This window comes from Diplotaxodon limnothrissa, linkage group LG8 (genome assembly GCF_057381915.1).
Source record: "Diplotaxodon limnothrissa isolate DT_005_m linkage group LG8, D_limnothrissa_male_GT1.1, whole genome shotgun sequence".
Taxonomy (NCBI): Eukaryota; Metazoa; Chordata; class Actinopteri; order Cichliformes; family Cichlidae; genus Diplotaxodon; species Diplotaxodon limnothrissa.
The window spans coordinates 20,250,961-20,270,651 of record NC_140603.1 but is presented as its reverse complement, the minus strand read 5'-3'; the positions used below and the strand labels follow the sequence as shown (position 1 = coordinate 20,270,651).

The following is a 19,691-nucleotide window of genomic DNA, read 5'->3' as shown; positions in this document are numbered from 1 at the left end:
AGAAAGCAGAGCGAATGTTCTCAGGTGGCCCTGATGGCCACTTGTCTGCCCCTCAGTGTTATAATGCCCCGGTACAAAACGGCACATCGTATTAAAAACTTGACAGATTTATTATTACAGTTGTTTAACCTCTTCATAATCAAATCATGTTAGGGGTTCAAGGAGACACTCTCTCTCTCTCCCGCTGAATTACAAACATCTAAATTCTCGCTCTGTGGCTGGATCCAGTCACCCCATGCAGGCACATTTCCTGTTTACATCCAGCATCATTAAATCAAGTGTATGGGGGGGGGATATTTAAAAAAAAAATTACATGAATCACGCCATTATTTACACTTACAAGTCCCGTGTTAGAATCGCAATAGGAAACTGCTTTTCACAGCCATTATGTTGTGCCTAGGGGAAATAACAGGGTACAAAGTTAGTATTCGCCCCTCGTTTTGTCCACTGAAACAGTCATAGCCTTTGTGGTACAAGCTGCACTGCTAACACTCAAAGAGCTGATTGGCAGGATACAAATTTATCACTATTAAAGTGAGTGGGCAAAGCTGCATTAATCCCACAGGCTATGTGTGACAGACAGGAAGGGTGACGTGCTGGCATATTGCGTTACATGTCCAGTAATTGCCGCGGCGCAGAGTGCTCACAGGTGAAATCGTAGCGTACAGTACGACGGCGAGCGAAGCATGTCATCGGGCCGACGGGACAGGACTGTCATTAGCCGCGGGACGTTGATGATTGAGTAACACTCTTACTCTTTTGCTGCAGAGGAAAAACAACCAGATGCCTTCGGCACAATCAATACAGTTTGAGCGGCTGGAATTCAAATGGAGACTATTCTGGCTGCGTGACACGGGATGAATACACTATTACTTATTCTGGCTCCATTCAATGTCATCATCAGCCTTTACAGTGTCAGATCCGCTCAATAAAGGGCATTATTTCCAAAAGGATAAGCGCTGCATTAATCCTTTTATGCTGCTTTCAGCAGGATAGACTCTCCCATAGCTAATATTAATGTGCTGGGTGTCAAGAGTGAGATGGCTAATCCTGATAACTCAGGATGTACAGTCAACTTTGCAGATGGCTATCTGCCCCGCGCTAGCACTCCTAATAGGCACAGGAACAGGATGTACTTTTAATGCTGCACTTCCCGAATGTCGTCTTCAAAGAAAACGATAATTTTCAACGGGGCTTTCTGAACTGAGAAGATAAGCCAGGGAACGGGGGAGGACAAAATAAAAATGATGCTTGCCTCAGAGAGGAAAAATAGCTTCCTGATATAGTCCTAGCTCCCTCTTTAAAGCTGACACCTAGAACATACAGTTTATCAATTATACATGAAGCCAGAATCCATCTTCTGTTGGCAGCTTGTTTGGATCCGGCCCGAGCCCTCTGAGTGGTGAAATGTGTCTGGGAGCCCCCATCCCTCCTGTCGCCTTTTTCCACTTGCAGCCTGTCCTTAAATCAATCCCTTTTTAGGCCTGAATTTATTTTTCCTGTAACAAATCTGTCTTGGCAAATGATGTCACATAAGCGGGGAGAATGACAGCCTGATGTCTATGTGGGGAACATCAACCTTGCTCCAGCAGCCTCCTCCCAAGGTGAGTAATCATGCTGAGGAGCGGTGCAGAGTGTGGATGCCAGCCAGAGTCCAAACAAACCCAGAGTCTGTTGCTCAAGATAAACAAACCAATTAGGGGGAAGGCATGTTATTCCTCAGTTGGTGGGATATTTGCTAGATGGAAAATAATCAATGCATTCTTATTTCCACGGAGTGAAGCTGAAAAAGTCCTGAGCAGAATAAAATCTAGGCTGAGAGGCAGAGTAAAATTATTCATTAGAAAAAATAAATAAATAAATAAATAATGGGACTAAACTAGCTACTAGTCATGTAATTAATCCATACAGGCTCAGTGGAGAGGGGAGAGCACAGAGGGGAAGATTCATCAGAGCTTTTTTGCCCCCTTGCTCCCAGGGATACATGCCCTTCTTGTGTGGATGAGTCAGCTTACATCTTCTGACAACTGTGAGCCAAGGGCTTTGTCAAAAGGAACCACAGTTATTGTTTTGATTGGTCCCCCCTTGTTATGTTGGGAGCGCAAAATGCTTTCAAATGTGATTGCGCCACAGCATCTGAAAATAAAGCACGCACATATAGAACATCAAAAAAAGGACATGTCTGCTTTTTATTTACTGAGGACAATCATTTGGCACTTTGGCGCTCTCTCTGGCCTCTCCCAGACACTGGAGCGAGCAGCACTATATAATTGCGGGGAGCGGCCTCGGTGGCCGGCCAAAAGCATTAGACAACTGGGCTCACGGTGCATGACATTCAAGCTGGCTAGTAACGACGGACGCTAATCAAAGCGTCTCTGGCCTCCCCGCGACAGTGTGACTGGAGGACTTTTGCCCAGTTGGGGTGATGTGCAGCTGCTCTGGCTGCCTTTCCACATTTCCCCCCGCAGGGCCTGGGCACCAGGCTAACCACTGGCACAAGACTTTAGATGCTGGAGAAACAAGAAAAAAAATGGCAGAGGCTAACAATAAAACACATGAAAAATAAATCAGAGCCAGCTTGTTAGCATGGCAGGGAGAGGAGCAAAGAGGAAAAGAGAGAGAGATGGGGACAGAGAGAGGAAGTTGGAGCGGGGAAAAAAAAAGAAGTGGGTTAAGAGATTTAATGTGCTGCTGAAAATCTGACACTTGCCAGAGGTCCAAATGTTCCAACAGAGCAACGGCAGCCCTGCCGGCTAAGTCTCTTTAAAGCCTCCAAAGCTGCTTACAATATACACTTGAGAAACAATAGATAAGGTCAGAGTAGTAGCCTATGTCTGAGTGGGACCATGTATGAAAGATCAACACTTTCACACTGCGTGTGCTGACCTCAGGCATGCTGACGGCAACCCGGGGGAAAAAGACGTTTGTATTAATTCTGAAGCAATTAAGTGACTGATTAGACAAGTACACTTTTTTTTCCAATTTCAGAAAGTAAAAACAGGGTGATGACAAAATCTGAACGATTTGAGGAAAGTATTGAATTGCAGTTTTGCCTTTGCGGTTTGATTTTGAATTAGTTCTGACTTTCTGTACCTTCCTACCTGAAAGACTAATAAAAACAGATCACGTCAAAGTAACTCAAGGGATACTTTTTGACATTTACTTGATACCATCTTGTTGCTTCGGCAGTAAGCTTAGCTTAAAGGGTCCTAAAGTAAAGAATTCCCACTAACAGATTGTGTAAAGTTGACTAATTAGTACATTTCATGTTGTTTGATTAATCCTTATGAAGACAGAAAAGATAAACCGCTTGAGAAAAAGCACTTACATTTTGGGAGTTTCGCTTATGTACGACTAAAAGCAGAGACTCAAAGAAATCACTGCTACATATTATTACTTAAAAAAAATTAGGTTGGCTTCACAATGCAGCAGATATTGGACTGAGATCAGCCACTAACTTAGGAAAGAATCTTACCATTAAAAAAATTCAAGAATGCATCATCAACACATGAATGGATCATTTGCTTTCAGGCCTGATTTATGAACTAATGTTTCAGATGAGACAGCAACTACTAAAAGCAGCTTACAACTCTAATTTCACTGTACGTCACATTACACTGCAACAACAAAACGAGCAGAACAGAACTCCATCTGCCACATTCTTTTGAAGCACTCTATATGGGTTAATTATTTACCAAGTTACATTCTCAAGGATTCAGACCATTAGACAGTCAAAATAAAACGACTTCTAGCCAATGCTTGTTACTTATAACTAATAATTAGAGAATATAAATTACCTTTTCTCATGATAACTCAGTAAAAATATTACTACAGCGTCCTCGGTGGTTGCCCAGAGATTGCACTGAATTTTGTGGCTGTCAGAGACGAATACACCATCTGCTGCCTAGAAGTTGAGCATGCAACACCCTCAACCCTGGGATACCTGTGCAATCGCTTTGGACTGGCTGCAATCACTGTCAAACAGACTGGAGAAGATGTGCAAATAACTGCTGCCTAATACCTAAGCGGAGACAGATTACCGACAAGTTGCAATCAATCTTAAACAGTCTGTGCTGATGGCCAACTCATCTGTGATCCAGCTCTTTGCAGTTGGACTCTCAACTCAACTGGTAGCCAAGCTGGTTGTATTAAGTTCCCATGTCCTTTTGCATCTAAATCACTGAGGAATTTATGTATTGCTGTTTTAGGATTCTGAACTCTTTTTGAAGGTCTCCACCGAGTCAGCTTGGAAAGATCGGTCCCCTCGAGTTCTGAAACAAGTAGGGGGACCACTAAAAGGTTTCGATTCGATGACCTCAGGTTATGAGAAGAGGTATGTATATGAATCAAATCAGCAATATAGGGAGAAGCCTGTCCCTGTAATGCTCTAAAGGTTAAAACTAAAATTTTAAAATGGAACCTAAATCTGACTGGTCATATGAGCTACCTTTTTTTAACGGGTCAGTAGTCCCGCTGCAGAGTTTTGAACAACCTGTAGATGAGCTAGCCCTTACTTGTTTAGATAAGTAAACAGACTAGTACAGTAGCTGAGTCTTGTAGAGATAAAAGCATGGATTATCATCTCAAGGTCATTTGTTGACATGATAGATATAAGTTTTGAAATGTTCTTCAAGTGAAAAAAAAAGCATGTTCTTACTATTTGATTTAAATTTCCCTCTAAAGAAAAAGCTTCATCAAAAATAATACCTAGATTTCTAAGGTTATGCTTCTGTGAGTAACTTAAATCACCCACTTGCTGTTTAATATCAGACATTGCACTGTCCGGTACAATAATCAAAGTTTCAGTTTTGTCTGGGTTTAGCTGTAAGCAAATGTTGTTCAACCATTATTGAATGTTTAATGTATGATTAAGTCAATCAGAGCAGAGAACTATGAACTTCAGCTAGAAGGTTTAAATGAGTAGTAGAGCTGAATGTTGTCAGCAAAAAGATGATAAGATACATCAGGAAACTGCCGCATTGTCTGGCCTAAAGGAAAAATGTATATTAAAAACAGAATAGGTCCCAGCATGGAGCCCTGAGGAACTCCACACAGCAGCTCTGTGGATTCAGACATGATCTGGTTTGCAAACACACTAAAATTGTATTGTATTATAAAGGTAAAGACCCTGCAGTAATAGAGCAAAAAAACCCAACAATCAGATGAGCCCCCATGGGCAAGCAATTTGCAAAAGTAGAAATGAAGAATTCCCTTTTCACAGGAAGAAACCTCCGGCAGAGGCAGGAAGGATTGAAGGTAAGGGGAGGGAGACAGGACAATTACATCCCACACAGAATTAAAGGATCTGAAATAATAATAAAAAAACCTTCTGGAATACAATGTCAGTAAATTCATTATAAAATACTGTACATCAGCCTCAAAAGTCATTATTGTCATTTTAATTCACTGTGTATCCAGCATAAAATGACAGAACAAAGCTGTGCCCTAGCTTATTGTAGATCATAAACAAATTAAAGCATGAAAGGAAAAATAAAACCTTGCAGAAGGAAACAATTCTCAGAGAACAGTGTCCCACATCTGCTGAACAGAGATGCACATCTGTGGTGATTCTTTGTAGGCCTCTTTCAGAAACTGTCACAGTGACCTCAGTGCTACAGATGGTTTGTGGCGAGGAGACGATTCCAGCAATATTTACTCAGTCAAAGCTTTATTCTCCAGCGTGATAATGTAACACCGTCTGACACTTAACTCTACTCACTATCTTTGCCCAGGAGACATGCTATCCTAAAGCGTTTGCGGTTCCATCATGTGAATCTTAATCAGATACTTAGCCAGTAGAGCAGGTTTTTACTCTCCCTGGTGAGAGTATCAACACATGGCCATCAGGCACAATTCACAGCCGCAAAGTGGCTATTTATTTTCTGCTCAGCATTACTTGACAAATAATTACTCAGTCTATTCAATTAAGCCGTGGAACTCACACAAATGGCCACAACATCCCAGTGTAGCACTGAAACATTATTCCACGTTTTACAACTCGGTCTCATGAATAAAAAGGCACACACATGGCAGGTGCTTTGATGCCTAGGGAGCGAGGGGACAAGGTGATGGCAAGCAGAAATATCATTAAGTCCGAACTATTTCATCCACAGGAAAACAGCCTTGTTGTCGGTGGAGCAGATGCGCAGAGTAATCTGGGATGAAAGGACATGGTGTTTTCCCGACTGCAGAAGAAAAAACAGTTTTTACAAGGTGACGTGTGTAGAAGCAGAGAGTCGCAATGCTGCTAGAGCACTATGGACCGCATCCTGGGAGCTTACCACAGGTGCAAAACAATAGATTTTTAATTGCGTTTATTATTTTTTATTATTAATTTACAGATCCCACCGAGTCACAAATAGCAGACTGATGATTTCTGTGCATTCAATGCATCAGTGAAGGGGTATCAGAGGTATTTAATGTGAGTTTCTTGTTTGTTTGTGACTTTACCACCTCTGTTTTTTACTTTTTTTTTTTACTTCAATTAGCTTTATTTTGACCTCAGCGGCAGAGAGAAGAAGTTAGGAGGACTGTGAATGACAGCTAAAGACAATGCAACTGTCACAATGAGATTAAATGAATAAAGTTTTTAACAAAATAACTATATAACATTAAAAACAAAGTTTTTCTTTGTTCCATTGGTATTTTTTAATCTAAGAATACATATAAATTCAACAAAGGTATTTGTATTTATGTATTGATTATATTTTGTTTTATGAAGCAATGCTTGGGTAAAGCTAACTGAGTATCACAGCTTACTAATTTAACAATGGCATCAAACTAATATTCCGCATTGACTGAATCCTCAGTCAAGGTTCCTGCAACTATACAGGAATGAAAAAAATCCTTTTAAACTTCACACAGAAATCTGCGCACAACAATAAATACATAAAGATCAATACATAACCCACTGCGTACGATGAGAACTTCCTCTCTGTAATAAACAAGGTGAAATCTTGACATCCTGAAAACCTTCAGCTCAACAACACATTTCCTTTGTCAAAGATTACACTGTAAATATAGAATAAATGGGCAAACAGAACAATCACTAGTGAGATAAAAGTACATTATCTCTCTACCATCCATCCGTTTTCTTCCTCTGATATTTGTGGTGTGGGGCTGGAGCCGGGTTACCGGTCAGCCATTGCATTGCATTCAATGGTAATGCAATATTAAGCGACTGGACTTTTTTAATATTCTTGAAGACGTCCAGTCGCTTTTCTTTTCAGGATCCTTAGATTACCATGACCTGAATGACTGAGAATCTACACAGACACAATAATACAAATTATAGGACTGTCAAAGAGATCAGTCTGATTACATGATAGTAATTTGTGATAGACTATTTGTGTGCTGTTTAGAGAGGTTAAGTAAGAAAGCCGTTGCACACCACAGCAATCGCCATCTGCTGGGCTCTAGATAGAAATAAGGTTTTTTACTGGCTTCATATTTCTGAATTTGGCTTACATCCACCTGCAAGGTCAACTTAATGATTTATTGGAAAGAAATTGACAAAAAGCCTCAAAACTCAAACATATGAGTTATACAAGTGTATATGTGTATTGTCAACATATGCAAAATGCCATATGTTTTAAAATATTATGTCCCATATGACCTCTGACCTCTCCTTCAAGATCAATAAATTGATCCAAAGTGATAATAAAGCTATTTAGCGCTACTTAAATGATTATGAGCTTTCAGACTGACAGGAACATGGTGGCATGTACATTACTGTAACAGGTTATAACTTTTTAAATACATAATAGTTTCAATACACGAGCAATGTTCCTGAATAAGTTTGTTTTTTTCATTTCTTTAACAAAACAAACTTGTAATGAAAACCTTTTTTCACCTGATATTTATTATTAAAAATGAAAATTAAAAAATGAAAGCTAAACATGTACTAGAGCCACATAAATAAAAAATATAATATTAAAACAGCTTTCAGCAAGCAGATAACTTTATAAATAAGTTTTCACTGCACTAAAAACTTACAAGTCCGATAAAAACAAACAAAACAAAATAAATATATTAAATATATCATACTGCTAGAAAGTGAGCTGCCTTGTCAGAGGTTACTGAACTTTCATTTTTGTATCTATTAAACGCACACAACGCATAAAATGAGACCAAATACCAGCAGCCATGGAGTGGATGCTGCATTTATTAATTCCCTTGAAGGAATTTTGAAGAGAAACTTTACAGTGGATAGATCTCACATTCAGAATTCAGACTCCATTTTTAATATAATGCAGTAGTCTATGTTGGTACACATTATTTATGTTCTAACCGTAAACACTGTAAATCAAAATGAATACACGAGGGCTCCAAGTCCAAGAGAACTTTTACTTTTAATGCACTACTGCTTTTTTTACTTAACCAAAACATCTAAAAACTGTCTGCCAAATCTGACACGGCAAGAACGAATCGAGTCTCAAGGATAATTGTAAACAACCTAAATAAATCACGCAGTGCAGTAAAAGCCACAGTGTCTCAGCAGCCAGTGTCTCTGCCCTCTTCACCCTAATTTGCCACACTCCGCCCACTCAGGCCTGCAGCGCCGTGGAGCTGGCTGATCCTCCAGCCGGGCCGGGCCAGCCCATACGTCCCACTGGCACAGGACATCCCGCCAGGAGCCAATCACCAAGCCTGCGCTCCTGACAGCTCATTACCACTCAATTAGGCAGGTGCACCTCCATGCACAGTCTTCTGACAAATACAGCCCTCCCAGATGCATGTTTAACATTCAAGAGAATTATATAGTGACAGCAAACAGTAAACGCCTCACCCTTATCACTTGATTGCCTCAAGATTGAAATCCTATAATTGGCCTAGGCCAGCGGGAGAAAAAAATAAATTAGCCAATAAATATGATGCAGTCGACTTGTAATTGAACAATTATGAATTCATATTCATAAGATGTTTGCTGCCAATTACAAAATGCCATCTGATTAGGCGCAATTTGAAATGACATTGTTCCACGCTAAAGACACTGTGGTGTCAGCCTAATAAAGAGGAGACACATCATAGCAGTAGCTCGGCCACCGACATGACCTCCAGAGATGAGAGACATGCTGACACAGTGGCTTGGCTGGTGACAGACGGGATTTGGCACCCATTGCTCTTTGTCCCCCCTTCAAAACCTACCGCTTACGCTCGCGTGCACCGAAAAATATCAGCGCCGAGGGTTGACTTTCACAAAATTTAACACCAGTGGGCACAGATTGTACACATAACAAAACACAAGCAAGGCAAAAATTTAAAAAAAAAAAATCTCGATCCCTTGAGAACAGATTCTAATCAAGATGAAATGATTTACAAATCTATTTAATAAGGCTTGCCAGAAGTCAAACTTGGCATGTAAATGCGGTGGGGATTAAATTTCATCGGCAACCAAGACTGTAACTGATCGCCTGCAGACAAAGGGGGAGCCTGCCAGATTTTTTTCTCCCCCATCCACTTCTATTCCCTCCCTCTCCCTCTTTTTTTTCCTCTCCAGTGCCTGCGTTTTGCCTCGTGATCCCTCCCTGGCTGTGTGGAAGGACAGGGGCAGTGCAGAGTGGTGCAGTACAGAGTGTGGAGGAAAGAGAGAGAAAAGACAGAAAAGGAGAGGCAGGAAGGAGAGGGGAGATGGAGATGGAGGAAGGGAGGAGATAAAGAATGGTGGCGAGAGGGGGAGTAAGAAGGAGAGAAGGGTAGAAAAGCAGGAGAGAGGGAGATCTCAAGGTCAGTGTGAGGACAGTGTGGTCCTCTGAGTTGGACAGAGACACAGCCGCAGTCACCTCTGTGCTAATCAGCCCTTCGGCTGGCTGATGAGGTGTCAGTTAGACGTGTGTGTGTGTGTGGAAAACCTTTCCCTTTGCTTTTTTGGCTGCAAAATGAAGGGGGCTGATCGGGCGGAGTAACAATGTGTGTGTGTGCGTGCACCACTCTGGGGTGTAAGCAGGCTGACGTGCAGCTTGTGGTGCCAGTACTGCGCTTTTTTTCTGCTTTTGCCTTCCCTTTCTCCTTTTTTTCCCTTGCATATTATGCTACAGTGAACTCAGCTTTCCCCTGCAGTGAGGGCAAGAATACAACTGCCAATTAATGCTATATGCGGTGTGCCAGTGTTAACAGTGTGAGGCATTATAGTTCAACTTGCTGTGCTGTTTGAAAAAAAAAAAAACTGGGAAAAAAAAGGGCGGGCTAGCCATTTTCCTTGGGCGTGGCTAACCTCTTGCAGGCTAACGTGGATTGTGCTCCCAGCGCAGGGTGCAAACGAACAGCATCCGCAGCTGTGATTAGGTTTGTGACCTAACAGCTCTGCAGCTTGTGTCTCATTGGGTGAGTTTTGCGTATGAGGCCAATTGGCAGAGGCAAGCGTCTCCTCCGTCTATCCTTGGGTTATTTCTGACCATCTGTGCCCAGTCATTAACAGGCCTTTTCACAGTCAATTGTCTTGTTCGTCTCCCCTCTTCCCCGTTTCTGTTGGTTTCACTGTGCATGACCGTGAGGTGGAGCTTCTTCTTCTTCCTTTTTGTTTTTTTTCCCCCTTGAATTTAAATGGCAGAAGTTAGGAGAGGCCATTTTATTATCCAGGGCTAAGGAGAGCTGTGGAGACGTAGGTTAATTCAAAGTGGCATCATGGAGGATGCATCAAGCAGCGGAGATCAAATTACAGGGCAAAGCCCTCGGTGGTAAAAACAAGCTAGTGGTATGCTGCATAATGTGTGTGTGTGTGTGTTTAACAGCATCTGTGTGTGTGTGTTTGAGAGACTAGAGAAAAAGAGAAGGGGGACACAAGGAGGAATAAAAAGGAAAAAGAGGAGGATGAAGAGGGGGGTAAAGGGATGGGGATGGAAGGAAAGTGGGAGCAAAAAAAAAGGAGAGGGAGAAGAGGCTAACTGGGCCAGTGTGCACATGCACACATCACCCCCTCCAATTAGAGTCACTCACCCCCCCCATCCGCCCCTTCTTACAATACATCACCCTCCATTTCTGATGTTTACAGTCGTCGGGGAATGAAATAACTGCACACATCACTGCAGCAGCGACGGCATTGAAAAAAAAAAGAGAGATCTCCTCTGCCTGAAATGCATTTAGCTATTCCTTCTTCCCCCTCATGCTTTTGTTATTGGTCTTTGTGCAATGATTTGCCTAAGGACCCAGATTTCCTAGCAACAGCCTGCCACCAAACATTTGGCAGGAGTTCAACATTCTCTCTCTTTGTGAGAAATGGCAGTGCTGCCTCCCTGCTCTGTGTCTGCCACCAGCCCTGCTGCTGCCGCCGCCGCCGCTGCCGCTGCTGATGCTGGATGAGCCAGACTGGCTGCAAGAGCCCTCTAATAATTCTGTTTTCATCCAATCACACCACATAGTAGCAGGCACCTTGAGAGCCTCTGCCAGGATTCATCAATCACCTCTTTAACACGCATGTTCAGACAAACACAGAGGCATGTGCGAGCAAACAGAACGCGAACGCACACACTCTTGCGCGCGCACGCTCTTGTGCGCTTTCCGGTAATTAAATTTACAGATTAGAGCGAACAAAGCTACGTATACCACCACAGCAGTAGTTTAATGAAAATCAACAAAGCACATTAATGCATAGCAAAGGTTGGTACAGTGAGCGGGAGAGAGGGAGAAGATGTAAAATCTGGCCGTAAATTGGGTAAATACATCTGAGTGCTCTCGACAAGGTTAATGGAGAGAGGAGGCCTTAGTGAACGCTGGTCTAGACACGCCACACAGTATTAAGTGGGAATAGCTGTGGCAGTGTATCTGGCTAAGTACTTTAGAAGTGCGAACGGGACTCTAATAAAGCGAATGATCCCCCTGTTTTGACAAAGAGGCCCAGGAGGGACGCTGAACACCACGTTTTAGATTCCAAGCACTGACAAACACCCATTTGTGGCCCTTCTATCCCCCCTTCCAAATCCCACGGAAGCTTTTCCCCTGCGCGCTACGCTGTCGGATGTGGGCAAAACCCAACTGCCAATTTGCAGAGGATGTGCCATGTTTGCTAATGCGAAGCAGAGGCTAAAAATGAGACCACACAAACTCTGGAGGATGGACTGACTGATCTGCTTTCTGGCACGACCACTGAAAGATTCTTTTTCCTCCCCTCTAATAAACAATTTTTCGTTTGGTATTTGTTTCTTCGACTGGGCGGCTAATTATGAAACCTCCATCATTATTGCACTGCGATGCACTCGTGTTTAGAGGACTTGTGGGCAATGGGGAGGTGGGTGGGGGGAATTGGGAATATCACTTGGGACAACATGCCAAGGAGTATGCTGAATGCTGAGCACTAACGCTGATTTATGTTGATAATGAACTGCTTAAAGACGTGGAATGCAGCGCAATTTCAGGGCTATCGTCTTGACTTGAGATCAGAGAAAATGTCGATCTGCCGGAATTAAATATAATCCCAAACAGTGAAACATGAGCATAGCAGGCCATCCCACTCCAGAAGCTGTAAGTAAAGACATTACCTCAGTGGGCGCAGCTCGAGCGTGTGTGAATATCTAAGCGCACATCTGTCCTCCTCAATCTGTGCGTGTGTTTTGTCTGTAAGGAGAAGATTGCGTGGGAGTGGGGGGTTGGGAGCTAAAACCGAATGAACTTGCATAATCAATTTTCACACTTTCACAGCACCTGTTGGCCTGTCTTCACGTTAAAAGAAATGAATGAATGCATTACATGTAGAACAATTTCACACTATGTTGCAGCTTCGCGCACAAAGACCTGGGGAAAAAAATAGGGGGAAAATGGAGCTGTATTGTCTCAATAGGTAACATAGCTCATTTCACTCGACAAAGGATGAATGGATATATTGACAATGCAGAAGGCGTGCTGAGGCATTTCCTGAATAAAGCCTCTTAACATTTTGTCCTCCTCTGGCAGTGGAGTTGGGGAACAGTCATTTTGAATGTAGAGGGTCTCACTTACCGCAATATAATAGACCTTGGCTTTCTTCACCAGCTCCCAGTTGCTGTCCAGGTCCAGGTGTTTTTCCTTTTTGTAGCAGTTTGCCGCTGCCAGGTTAGCAACAAGGGACCTGCCGAGACAGACCCCATAAATCTTCTGCCTCGCTTATCATCCATCTTAATTTTGTCTCAAAAACATCCTTAAAAAACACTCAGGCCTCAGACTTTCCTTTGTTCTTTGTGATATATAAGGATGATAATAGTTCCTAAGAATGTCTGAGCCAAGGTGAATTAAAGTCTATCTGGATCTCTTTATTTTTCCTTTCTTTAAAAAAACGGTGCTATCTCAAAAAGAAAAAATACACCAAAGAAAGGAGATTAAACAAGCTGAGGGGTTTTCAAAGCCAAAAGAGAGACACCCTAAAATTATTCATATCATATTATCACCTGTAAAAGTTCTGCATAGATAACAAGGGTGGGAAAACAACAGAAAGAGATTACTAAATGAACACTTGAGTAGTGAGTGGTGGGAGCTGGAAAGTGAAGCAGGTGGTATTGTCTTAACACAGCTCATTAGCCAGTCCTCGTGCGCTGTATCTTTATGAGCGGCCATCAAAATGAGTGCAACCATCATAGCTACTTAGGCGAAAACTGCTAGGCGACCATATGACAGGAGGGTGTTGCTACACGAAGGTCTGTTCTCACATGGCGAGAAAAAAAAAGCAAAAAAAAAGCTGCTCTCCGTGGTTAGTGTCAAAGAAAAGAGTAACAGTGTGCTAAGCTGATCAGCGTGTGATGATGAAGGCTACGATATGGCAGCTGAATTGGGACCGTGTTTGACCGGAGCTGCCGTAATGGACTCAAAAGGTTGCTACGAGCGTGACAGACAAAACGAGTGTTGTTAACTGAGAAAGTCCAACGGACGTGAGCAGAGCAAATAACCATTATGATGTGACATATTTAAGAGGACAAGCCGAAATGCCACAGTGAGGCACTCCAGGTTAAAATGCTCATTAGGAATTTAACAAAAAGGAAAGAAAAGAAAACTAGGAAATCCAGAGGAATGATTTCTAGTTTTATCAAAGTGGAATAACTGTCACGCATCGATTTCTGTTATAACTCAGTCAAACTAGAGTGAAAATAGCTGAGATTGAATGTGCGACCGCTTTCAATAGTATGGGTCAGCTGGAGGAAACCTGTCGCCAAACACTTGGAGAGACTTCAATTGCTCTCACACAGATTGGTGAAGGTTTGCAAATAGTTGCCATCTGGTTTATAAGCGCATACAGTCTGTGAACAGGTTGAAGTCAATCTGTCAACCAGCACCAATAAGCGCAACTCTTATGAGACGCCTGTCTTTGCATTACTAGACTCGACTCTACTGGCTGACAGTTGCTTGTTTTTTTGTTATATTCCTACAGATGAGGACAGATTCACTGCCTTTGGTGAATCTCTCAAATTCCTCTAGATCCGATGATAGTTTGGCACGGACCTTACAGAATTCCAAGACGATGCTTTATGAAGGCCAGTCGGTAACGTTTACTTTAATCTTCTGGAGGTAGTTCTTCACCATGAGCAACGTTGATGTGTTGGAAAACAAGGCGATGACCCAGACTCTGTTTTTCTGCTGACTGCTTGAGGTTTTCTTTTAAAATCTTCCCGTATCCTTCTTCCTTCATGATTCCTTCCACCTTGACGAGATTCCCATTTCCAGGCACACTAAGGCATCCTCACAGCATAATACTCCCACCACCGTGTTTCACTACTGGGGACATTCTCTATCTCCAAACATCAGCAGCATCTCTGTGGCCAAAGAGCTCTAGTTTTGTCTCATCTGATCAAGGGACACATTTCCAGTGTGCATATTCTTGCTTACTATACTTTACTCTGGCTTAAAAGTGTTTCTGCTGCAGAAGTGGAGTTTTCCTTGCTGTTCCTCTTGTGCAGGGTTTTAGTGATTGTTTTCTTTGACTTCATTCCTCAAGTCATTCAATGGTGTCTCGGCAGTTTTTCTGGGGTCTTTAGACACATCTCTCACTAGCTTTCTTTCCAGAATCTTTGAAATTTCCGCTTCCTACTTCTGCCAGGCTTGTTCTGTACTGTGTGGCCTTCTTTGAAATTTCTTGATGATACTTCTCACTCCAGTTCTTGACACTTGGAAACACTATAACTAAAGATAAAGTCTGAACTGGTTTCTTTTGTTTTTGGCATGATGTTTTCTCAAGTGAGAGCTCAAACCATTGCTAAAGTTTTTATACTGTGTGTAAGCTAGAAGATAACCCTCAGTTTCAACTTGATTTTATAAGCTTTGAGCATTACAAGTTAAAGCACATGATTGCACAGCAGTGGTTTGTGCCATGGCTCAATAAAAAGATCAGGTGTTTAATAATATTGACCTGAGTGGTTTTATCTGAAATAATTCTGTTATTGTGTACACGCAGAAATAATTTACGCTTTCTAAAGAAAACTGGTATGTTTTGAAATGCTATGTTGAAAATCCCAAGTGCAGAGTTACCAAGTGGCTGTGTCATTTTGCAGTTAAATTAACGCCCTGCAGCAACAACATGGCTTGTGAAGGCATTTCTGTTTCAGATGAGGTTCTGGCTCTGCTCTGAATGTAAGTAGTTAATGTGAATTTCTGTGTATGTGACCAGCAACAGATTTGTGATTCTTTTCAGTTTATCACAAAGAAATTCCACATAATTATCAACTTGACGCCAGTCAGCTGCAAACCGATAGCAGCCCGATTCCATCGTATCGCCTTTTCATCCCATCTTTACGCACGAATGTCACTTTGAAGATGGCAGCTGACTGTGAGTGGTTGCAGACCTGGTCCTCATCTTCGAAAGAAAAATTTCGAAGCCAAAGAGACCACAAGTTCATTGCACACAGTTGTTGCATTTTTGGTCGTGCTGCGGTCTCAAACTATTGTTTTCCCTTGTGAAACTGTAGCAATTATGCTATAGAAAACCAGTGAATGTGGTGAACAGGCTGTGTACACTCCAACAAACTGGCAACACAACAAAGGAACGGTTCACCCTCATAAACAAAATACTCAAGTTTTTCCACTGGCATGTAGTGCCATTTATTCATCTCCATTGTTTGGTTGTGAGACACCCAGCTTTGAAGATATTAGCTGTAGCAACATCTGCCTTCTAATGAATAAAATTGAACAAAATTGTTTCATCGTATTTACATCTGTTTTTTAGAAAGACCTGATTACTCCAAAAAATAAAAAATAAATCCACAAACTAGTCGTCATGTGTTTAGTGTATTTGTAATTTCCCTTCTACTGAACTACACCCCCTCCAGCCACAGAAGTGCGCATCATTGTTCACTTCAACAATCATTCCTTTTGTAAAGTGATATATTTGCTGGGTGTAGTTTGGCAGAGAGAAAATAGGCATTACTTTTACATTATTAACTTCCACAACATTCAAGAGAAGCCAGACATTTCTGCAACAATATCTCCAAAACTGGCAACTCACACCAAAGAAATCTAGATGGATAAATAAATAAGCTATGGCTTTAAGTATTAATAATGTAATGAATCTAAGCAATTAATTTACAGAGGTTCTTGCCAGTGCTTAATAATATATTAAGTTATGCTAAGGTCATCTTAAAACTAAGCTACAGAAAATAACTGCTGACAGGCTAGCAGCATCTTTCACCAAACTGGGAATTTTTAAACGTGAAAATTATCAGCAAGATCTTCACACAATCTAAAATATTTAAATATTTTAAATATCTGCACAAATTATTGCAGTTTTCTGCATTGAAAAGTTGATATAAAGAAATTTGCGGCAATTACTATGCAAAAACTCAGAGCTCCTGGAGAGACTGGCTGATTGAACCCCTGATTACACTTGTAAGATTTTAATAAACAAATTTCTTAATAGCTAAAATGTGATTATTCAACGTAGGGCATCTGCACAGATTGGGACTCAAACTGTCAGATTTTAGTAAAGGAGGCAGGTTTTTTTTCTGTATCTTTGAAGACTTGCACTAATCAAAGCCTTAGGGCTGTGACACACTGGCTCCCAGTACTTCAAAGCCATCACCCTTCCAATCTGGCCCTGCTGGCGACCTTTCCTCTGGCCTCCTGAGCTGTCTGTTAAACACCTGTAAGAAATATTACAGAGCTCGTCTCCCTGAGCACGGCACCTGACCTTTTCAGGTGTCAGAGCCCACATCAAACAATCCCACTAAGACCATTCAGCAGGGCTGACTCCCGGGGCGGTCAGGGTCCAGGCGTTGACTGACTGACAACTCCAGTAGCAGCGGATAAAGGGCTGTAAAGGAAGGGAGTGTTTGAAGGAGGTGGTTATTGATCCACACCTGGTCTATCATGAACTGGAGCCCTTAATGTTAGTGTTATTTGTGTATCTGTGTGTGTGTGTGTGTAGGCTGTGACCCGACGATGCTGGCGTGAGAGTCACCAGAGAGGCTAAAGCCCCTTTTACAGTCGAGAAGGCTGACAGGTGAGAACTGGGATAGCCCAGGCATCCCTAACACATTGCTACTGTCAGCCTATAGATGGATGACAACCCACTGGGACGGCAGAGACTGAGTGGGGGCCTGGAAAAACACGCTCAAGCTGTTCCTTTTCCTTTTGATGTGTGAGCTGAGCTATGATTCCCTGTTATGACTTCTAGCCCCGAGAAGTCAACTGCTTGCCCGTGGAAGTCAAAATGAACCAAAAAAACTCTCTTAAAGCCGGGTTACGGGTTACTCCTTGGTCATGGATAAATGAAAGGTTGCAAACCTATTGTCTCCCGTGATACAGGCTGCACAGGTACCAGTCGGCTCCTCGTTTTGCTCATAGTAATGGGCATCGACATGGGCTTCTTCGGCCTTCTTCTTTAGGATCTCGCCAAAGCGGTCTTTCCCGATGCACCCGAAGAAGGTAGCCACCTTATGGGGCTTCTGGAGCATCCACTGGGAAGGAGAAAATGAAAACAGTTACACAGAGCTCAGTTTACAAAATATAAGTCTGTTTGAGGGGTCAAGTTCAGCTAAGGCAGATGGCACACAAACTGTAGCTTCACAGCAAACATACTGCTTGTGATATATGAGGGCTGCGAGCTGTCGTAAACAGCCCAAGACCAATTCCACTCCGCACAGAGGCACTATTCTCATCCAAGCACTCCTTCCTCCATGTGTGCTAAAAACAGTCTCATCTCCTTATTTACACAAACCCCATAATTCAAGGCTTCATCCTTCTTATGCAAACACAGACTCTGAGTGTGTGACAGAGTATGCAGCCGCTACCGCAGGACACTCCCCGAACTGCTCGCTGGACAATTTTTGGTCCTGACAGTCTTGATGTACTCAGTGACTTTTACCTGATGAGGGAAAAGGGGGTGGGGGCTGCTCAAATTCTACAGCGCTCAGGTTTAACCTCCAAAGATTTATTGACGTACAGTACGTGCTGCTGTTTGCTCGTTTTATTGCAGACTCCTGTTTTGTTGCTGACGGGGGCCCCTTGTGAATGAGATGTTGCTGCTTTTGGGGATGACCTGTATATGTGTGAAATTAATCATTTCACACGACCAAACAGCGTCTCGGTGGGGGAAGAAAAATGCATTTTCATCAACCGTCTAGAGAAGCTCTCCTCTGTTTTTTGTTTTTTTGCGTTCCCCCTATGCCCCACCCTTCTGGTCTCCAGGTAAGTAGTTCAGATGAAAAAAAAAAATAAGGAGGAAAAATAAAAATAAAAATATCCAGGAAAAGATTCATTACATCGCACAAAGCTCACCTGTGTTTCCAGACTAAGGTTGACAATTTGCAAGCGCAGCTGATCAGGGCATAGAGTTTTTTGACTATCTATCTCTGTTTTATGAAACAAAGAAAACTTCTTGCCTTGTTTACAGCCAATTTACCTCTTCATGACTAACGCGAGGGATGGCATAAATCCCATGTTAGCATTCTATTAAAGGCCAGTCAATTTTTAAGCTTTTTAAGAGACAAAAAGAAAGCTGTACTCATAAATACACGTTGATTTTTGACTTATTTGTTGTATGTCTTTTCTAATAAATTAATGAACTCTCCAATAAACAGACGTTGGGAGAGATGGACATCACCGTTCCACCTAAATGTGTTTTACACCAAAAGGAGAGAGAGAAGTTGCAGGCACAGCATGCTGTGGAGGTCAATATTAATTTGTGTCTGCACCTTCAGCCTCAAGATATGAAAGATCATACTTATCTTTTGTTATCTGAGAAGGGGTCTCCTTTGCCAGAGAAACAAAAACGTGAAGAAACAGCAACACCGGCATCCAAATAAAATGTAATTAGCAGATTAGACATCAGACCCTCCGGTCTCCAGATAACGAGCTGGCTACACATCAACAACAACAGCTGGTTACAAGTTAACGTTATGTTAGCTAATGTTAGGCTCTAGTGTCCTTAAAAAAACTATTTGACTACATTCTCACTTTGTTTGAGAGAAGAGTCCAACAATGTTAGAAGCTAAAGCAGGCAAACATTGGCCACCCCTCCCTGAGCCTGGTTCTGCCGGAGGTTTCTTCCTGTTAAAAGGGAGTTTTTCCTTCCCACTGTCGCCAAAGTGCTTGCTCATAGGGGCTCATAAGATTGAGTTTTTCTCTGTATGTATTATTGTAGGGTCTACCTTACAATACAAAGCGCCTTGAGGTGACTGTTGTGATTTGGTGCTGTGTAAATAAAATTGAATTGAATTAAATATTACACAGTTTCACAGCCTCCTCCAGAGTAAATAGCCATGGACACATATTAACAGCTGAGGTAAACAGCGTACTTACGG

The 19,691-nt window shown here is 42.1% G+C and overlaps 1 protein-coding gene across 2 annotated transcripts in view; it reads right to left on the bottom strand.

The window, feature by feature from the left end:
• adkb (adenosine kinase b) overlaps positions 1 to 19,691 on the bottom strand; it is a 136,680-nt gene that overhangs the window by 62,134 nt on the left and 54,855 nt on the right. For both annotated transcript variants that reach the window (XM_085360810.1, XM_085360811.1), the window contains 2 exons: positions 17,674 to 17,846; positions 12,931 to 13,039 (listed from right to left, as the gene is read on the bottom strand). In XM_085360810.1, coding sequence (XP_085216936.1) covers positions 12,931 to 13,039; positions 17,674 to 17,846 — 282 coding nt within the window. The remainder of the gene's footprint in view (positions 1 to 12,930; positions 13,040 to 17,673; positions 17,847 to 19,691) is intronic.